Source organism: Sardina pilchardus, chromosome 15 (genome assembly GCF_963854185.1).
Source record: "Sardina pilchardus chromosome 15, fSarPil1.1, whole genome shotgun sequence".
NCBI lineage: Eukaryota > Metazoa > Chordata > Actinopteri > Clupeiformes > Clupeidae > Sardina > Sardina pilchardus.
In genome coordinates this window covers 20922202-20929701 of record NC_085008.1, presented here as the reverse complement: position 1 = coordinate 20929701, position 7500 = coordinate 20922202, and the positions used below count along the sequence as shown (strand labels likewise).

General features: G+C 46.1%; 1 protein-coding gene across 1 annotated transcript in view; it reads right to left on the bottom strand.

The window, feature by feature from the left end:
* dab1a (DAB adaptor protein 1a) overlaps window positions 1–7500 on the bottom strand; it is a 133007-nt gene that overhangs the window by 23575 nt on the left and 101932 nt on the right. Inside the window, exons 6-9 of the mRNA XM_062555965.1 lie at window positions 6977–7096; window positions 5998–6036; window positions 4340–4402; window positions 1904–1957 (exon numbers count right to left, since the gene is read on the bottom strand). Coding sequence (XP_062411949.1) covers window positions 1904–1957; window positions 4340–4402; window positions 5998–6036; window positions 6977–7096 — 276 coding nt within the window. The remainder of the gene's footprint in view (window positions 1–1903; window positions 1958–4339; window positions 4403–5997; window positions 6037–6976; window positions 7097–7500) is intronic.

The following is a 7500-nucleotide window of genomic DNA, read 5'->3' as shown; positions in this document are numbered from 1 at the left end:
ATACTTCATTGCTCGAAAAACAAATCACAAATATGGCAGATGATTGGACTGGCAAAGCAAATCAAGCACACAAAACACAAGCAAACACAAACTTATGAGACACAGCCGTTCTCAGTACAGTGGCTTGTTTCTTTTCACACTGCAGTATCACAATGCCATATTCTCAGAAGCCTAATCCTCTTTGGAAATGGGCTGGATCACACTGTTAAAGACTCCGTGCCCACATCGCCCCGTCTCCACGGGCAGGGTTATATTATGGGATGGAGTTTTCCCTGCGTGGGGGCACCACTGTGGGCAGAGCTGCACAGGGCAACGGAGGCTTTGATACCAGGGCATTGTCGACCATCACACGAGCACCAGAAATAAAACATCAGACACAGAAGATGAGGCGGAGGACAAGTGGGCAGTGGAGAGAGGGATGCAAGGAACAGAGTGGAAAAAAGAAAGAGACAGAGGAGAAGAAATACCTTCCTATCGTTCAGCTGTCTATCAAATTTATTAGATAGTCAAGATCAGAACTCATCTTGAGGTAAAATGGACTTCCCCCAGCTTGGGACATGAAGCCAAAAAAACTAAATCCCAGCTTAGAGGGTTGGGGACCAAGGCTTGGCTGAACTACCTGACTGTTGTTTGAGGGAGAAGGCAGGCATTTTACTATACCACTGTGGGAGGTAGTAAAAATTGGGCAGTGAATTGGTGCACCACCGGCCTTTTTTTTTTACGGCGCAAACTGACTGACTCGTCTAAAGATGGACGCTGGCGTGGTGGACGGGGTGTCGAGGAGCGCGCTCACGTAGCTCTGACTGAATACACCGAGCAGCTGTAACACCTGAGGAGGCGGAGCCACAATGGAGGGACAACGCACCAGCCGTTTGGGAAGAGATAGTGAGGTTCCACTCGCCGCAGTCGCACTCAACCTTCTATTCATCAACAACGTGAGGAGTGGTATCACATCCATGGATATTCCATGAACTGATATCCTTGGTGCAAAACCCTACATTTCTTTAACGATAGTATATTATTCAACGTAAATGTGGATATCGTATTCGCTAATTGGTATAACATCCACATGCGTTGGAACTCTTACTATCTCTTCGAGATGTTGGCTGGAACTTGACCGCTTACCCATATGGATAGCATACATTATGACCATATACATTCCACCGCTAATTATAGACTCCCCATTAATTCTGCAAGTGCTGCCGCGGCAATAACACCATGCGTGCCTACGGGGCCCTACTGTATATGTTATGCATGCTCATCGAGATACATCAGCCTTCCATCCATATGGGTAGCGTGTAGTCATGGAGCACCAATCACCACACCAAGCACAGCACATGCAGCCACAACCAGGCACAGACGCAACCTCCAGCAAACCTCTCAATAACCCCGACTGGGACTCACATTTAAACCCCATCTTCAATCCACACAGACACACATAGATGAACATGTATTAAGCATGGGATTCAGAGCACAGAGAATCCAGAGGAATCAAAAGCCTAGAAGGATAGTTCAGATTCCCACTAGTTAAGGATCAAGGGTGGGTTGAGGGGGAAAATAATCATTGGCTAATTAGTTAATCAGTGCTAGATGCTGATCCAGGACCAGTGTGATTAAGATCCTGAAACCTCATCTGAAGCATAATGATCTGATGTAGAATGATTACAGATCTACTCAAAGAGCGGACAGTCATTGAAAGCCCATGGAAGCCACGAGAGAGTGATTATCTCATCTGACCTCCACACCAGATCTGGCCCTGAGCTGGACCGAATCAGGGCCATACAGTATCTCACAGTGAGACGCCACCTGTGGAGGCTTGGAGGAGACAGACACCAGACCTGCGTGCTGCGACAGACTGAGAGGTTTGCCCGAGGGAAGCACAAAGACAGACAGCTACACTCACTGGGTGCCGCTTTGGAACATCATAGACCCCCTCCTTTTGCTGGCTGGTAGGAACCTGGTGTCAGGCAATTAACCCAACCAAACACACATACACACAAACACACACACACACACACACACACACACACACACACAGGGGGAAACAAACAAGTTACTTCCGGATAACATGTTGAAACAGCAGGAAGTCTGTAAATCAATCAATCAATCAATGTTTAAGCGTACCTGTTGTAAGAGTCAATGGCATTTTAATTCATCTATTTTCTGTTGTGTGTTTTTACGAAATCACTGCGGATGTGAACCGATTTGCGAACGTTAGCGGATATATCTCACCAGTGTTTTTGTGTGCGCTTGTGGGTGTGCGTTTGAGTTTCATTGGTTGATTATCTGTAAAGTCTAAGGCACGGAACGGCGTGTTCTGATCTTGCTCAGTATTTTCTGTGCTGGCGCGTGTGTTTGTTCAGCAGAGAAAAAGGGCTTAGTTTCAGCTGCCTCTTCATGCAGTCCAACTGAAGAGGCGCGAACACCCGAGAGACTTGCATCAGATGGACAGCTCTAATCCACAAGCTTTCTTCTCACTCTTTATTTATTTCGCTGACACACACACACACACACACACACACACACTAAGTTCAGCGTGTGTGTGTGTGTGTATGTGTGTGTATGTGTGTGTATGTGTGTGCATGTGTGTGCGTGTGTGTTTGTCTATGCGTGTGTGTGTGTGTGTATGTGTGTGCTTATATGTGTGCGTGTGTGAGTGTGTGTGCGTGCATGTGTGTGTGTGCGCATGTGTGTGTGTGTGTGTGTGTGTGCGCTTCGCTCCTCTCTAATTCACCATCCTTCTTAATTCTCTTCTCCTCCTCTGGCTGGCTGATTGCTATTCAGTGTGTTTTGTACACACTTCCATTTGAACGTGTCTCCTCCATCTATTTTACTTCAACATCAAACGGCTCGGCTGGTGATTAATAACCCGGCCGCTTTCATCTTCCGCAGGAGGAGGAGGAGCAGGAGGAAGAGGAGGAGGAAGAGGAGGAGGAGGAGGAGGAGAGCAGGGCGGAGCAAGACCGCTGCTTACTCGATCGCGCCGAATCAATCAGGCGCCCTCGGCATTGGAAGGTCAGTCGCTGCCCCTCCGCCGGACGACCCGGAGTCCGGTCCAGGCGGCCGAAATCAGGCTCCGCTCGGAGGGCTGGTTAGCCTCAGGGCAATGTGTATGAAAGTAGGCAGGACTCTTATTCGTGGGTCAGATAGCTCGCCTTAAGGGAGCTCGTACAAACGACTACAGGGAAGACTTGAGTGCATGTGCAATTTTCATGGTTCGTCCGGCAATCGAGGTGGATTGAATTTATGCACCGTTGCATGCGCGGGGTCAAATAGTCTTTGAGTTCTATTGGAACTCACCAGAATGTGCGTGTGTATAAAATGTTCATTTGAGCCCATTATAATCTATGTAAATTGCTGTTACGCAAGGGGTCAGTGAGAGAGACTCATTTTTAAACGCTTTAATTCTAAGTGAAGGGTGAAAAAAATGGACAATAATATAAACCACTCAGACTGGGGTGACCAATTTAATTTGCTCAAAGAGCCTTCTGAATAGCAACTGTACCGCTTCCTTCACTGAAGTCACTGGTGGGTCTGCGGAGTACAGAAAGAAACCCATCCGTTGCGTAACTGCAGCAAGCCACAGGTAGTGGCAGCACAGTGGCACCTGACAAAAAAAAGGAAAAAAAAAAAAAAGGAAAGAAACTGCCACCTGTTGCCATGGTCACGGGGTTCGGAGCACGAGAGCGTTCCCCCGGAGCGAGTCTCTGAGAGAGCCGTCAATGTAAATCACCGTCTGCCGCTGCGGAGTAGCGTGCCGCGCGGCATATAATTCGCAGGTGTACTACTGGCAGCGGAACAACGAGCCTGTCTGTAGTGGTAACATTCACAGACAACAGTCTCCGACGACGACGACGACTCCCGACGAGGCATCCGTCAGACGAACAATACCGATGCCGCTCATTACACCAACCTGCGCTTATATGGAGATGTATATTCATCGGGTGCTTGCCAAAAAACAAAGGATTTGACAGGGGTGGGTTGGCTAGGGGGGGTTGTGGAGTGTTTCTTCTTCATTGCTACTTATGTTGTCAAACAGGTGATGTGTTTCAACGACGCGCATTCTTTTCTCTCATAATGATAGCGGGTGCTATGTGAGGAGGCATGGCAGCTCTAAGAATAACCGACAGAATTACGGAGTTGAGAGAAATTAGGGTGAAGACGTGTCTAAAAAACTGACATGTGCGTGCATCGTCGAGCATGTTAATTTACGTGATGTGTTGATATGTACGTTTTTGTTGTTGTTTTTGTTGTAGTCTAACTGCAGAGAGTCGAGCACACTTCCCTTCATGAAGCTTTAGAAATGAGAACGAATGGGAGAAAAGGGCCTTGATTGTACCTGATAAATGCTCTCTTCTGATTGGTCACGGATGGGCTCGTGTCCCGCCTCAAACACAATGTACTACAACGTCGGCAGCACAGGAGAGGAAGAGCAGACAAAAAGAGAGGGATAAGGGAAACAGGAAGGAAGAAAAGGCAAAGAAAGGGAAAGAGAAATCTAAAGAAGATAGAGAGCACAAAGATGATTGATCAGATGGAATCAACACCAAGCATTGCCCCTCGGAGGAAGGGAAACAGTTAGCTTCTGGCTTTGGCGGGTTGAGGGGCCTCCTGGCTGATTGACGTTTCTGTGAGATTAGAAACCCAACCTGTCGGACCATGACTCAGCAAAGTCGTCGGAGAGACCATTCACACAACTGCCCTCCACTCACTCCCCCGCCCCTGACTCTCTCTCCTTCTCTTTCTCTCTCTCTCTCTCTCTCTCTCTCTCTCTCTCTCTCTCTCACACACACACACACACACACACACACACACACACACACACACACACACACACACAAACTCCCAAACTCTCAAACTCTCAAACAAAACAGGGAATCAACAACACAAATAACAAACCAATATCCACTAAAGAAGATGTCAAGAAAGATCTAATGACCCTGACAAAAAGTGTGTGTGCTTTTTTTAACTTGTTCTATCTTTTGGGTCATCAATTCTCCAAATCTAATTGGAACGTAAAGTACCACACGGTCAAGGCAGAATACCAATGTGAAGGCCATTTACTCGATGAAGGCCATTTAGCTGAGGCTCCAGCTATGGGTTTAAAAACTGCCGTGTCACTGTTCAGGGATTCACAGAGCCTGTGGCTGTACCTGCAAGCAAGAGGGTGGAATCTGCGCCTCTGCATTAGAGAGAGTCAGGTTGCTATGCATAGTTGGGTAATACATATCACAAATGTTGAAATAATGCATACACTACCTCTGTTCCATGACCCTAATGCATCTCATTGTTCAGCCTTGGAGGCTTTGAGAAGCCTGAGATTCTGTTGGCAACTTAGTAGGTCTTCTCATGAATACAGTAGTCTTTGGCTCCCCAATGCAGTGATCATATTAAGACACCATTATATCAACCAGCATGCATCATACAGCCAAATGGGAGGAGGAGGAGGGGGGGGTCTTATTGTATCTGGAGTGAAGGAATACATAAGCCATTAGACAAAAGCTGCTGAGATGGCGTCACACACCCACACACTCATGTGTGGAGGGTATTAGTGCTGCCTGTATTCAGTTAGGGCCAGAGAGCTTTCTCATCCAGAAGAACAATAGCGGGGGCCTGGGGTCATCTACCATGCAGTTCAAATCTGGGATCTGGACCACACTAGACAATGTGTCAGAGAGAGAAATCAAAATCAAGCTGAATAAATGAGCAAGCACGGAGATGTTTTGTTTTTTGAAAGTATCAATAACAAACAATAATAATTCCCCACATCTCGAAAAAGAAAAAAAAAATATGGTGAAATGATGCAAGAACATGACATACAAATTCAAAGAGAAAGAACAAGAGAACTCATACAATTGGAGACAGTTATTTGCATTTGAGAGATTAAAAGAGCCATTACTTAGAAGAAAAGCCTCTGAACCTCACACAGAAAAGCAGGGCAATTTGACAGGGCACGTTCGAGAGGAAAATGATTAGCGATTTAGCACGCCATGTTACCTGATACACGGGATCCTCAACGTCCTCCTCCAGAATGGTCTTTTTTTGAAAGCGATTGAGTGGCAGAGGACAAGCGTTGATTTGTTTGGCAGAAGAGGACAGCGAAGAGGAGGATGGAAAAGAACAGAAGAGGAAAGAAAGAAGAAGGAAAATAAAAAAAAGCAGTGTTACTGATTTAGGACACAAAGACCAAAAGCAGAAGACAGGATCAGATATGCGAGCGACAGCTCTGAAACTTCTCCGTCTACGAAAGACATGGCCGACATGTTATTCTGAAGCGAAAAAACTCCACAAAGTCAAGGCGGACCGAAAAAACACTATTCAATTTAGAAAAGGAGCTTATGGAGACTTGACGCTAGTCCTCAATTTCATGGCAGTTCACCCAAGATGGAGTAGCGTCTCCGGTTCACCTTGACTTTGCTGAGCAGCATCATGTGCAGCTCATTTTCTCTGGGATCTACGTTTAGTCTTTAGTCATCTGAGCACTGAGCAGCATGGATAAAATCAACAAGGACGGTCAGGAGGAAAGGAGATTATCAAGACAGACAGAGGAGAATGATAATAACCATGGGAAAAGCTGCCAACCAAGGTTATTTGACTAGTCAAGCCCTACACTGACAACCCAATCATGTATCGGTGTCTGTGATATGTTGTCCCCATAGACTATATAGTCTATGATTGTCCCAGTCACGATTTTTGCTAATAAAGCTATTCTGATGAGTATGTCTCATGTATCTCGTGTATCATGTACCAGGTCCTTAATACCACACATTAATTGCATTTACATGTGTGTGTGTGTGTGTGTGTGTGTGTGTGTGTGTGTGTGTGAGAGAGAGTGTGTGCACATGTGTATTATGTGCATTATGTCTGTGTGTATGTGTGTGTGTGTGTGTGTGTGTGTGTGTGTGTGTGTGTGTGTGTGTGTGTGAGTGTGAGTGTGAGTGTGTGTGTGTGTGTGTGTGTGTGGTGACAGGCTCACCTGGTAAACGGCCTGCTCACACTGTTTGTCCTTCTGCGCCTTCTTCTCCATCTCCTCTCGCTGCTTGATCTCAAAGATCAGCTGGAAGAGGTCGCGCAGGTCAAGGATCACCGGCTCAGCCTGGACACACAGAATTACCCAGAAGAATGACAGGCTGCCCAGTCCCTCTCCAAAACAAACAGGAAGAACACAATGTCTTTGACATGGACCAGTATGCACCTGAGCCTCTGTGTACTTTGTCTGTGTCTGTATTCATGTCTACGGATACATCTGAGTCTTCACATTAGAGTGAGAGTTTACATTTAGTAGATGCTTTTATCCAACGTGACATTTAGTATGGTATAGTAAAGAGAGAATATATGGTATACTGTAGCATGGTATAGCATGGTAGGGTAGAGTATAGGTGTACATAGATATAGATACAATGTGTTATCATGTGTGTTTCCTGAGTATCAAATCCATGATGATGGATTTGTAAACATATTCTTCTACAAGCTGAGGCACAAGATCTAGGCTACTAAGAC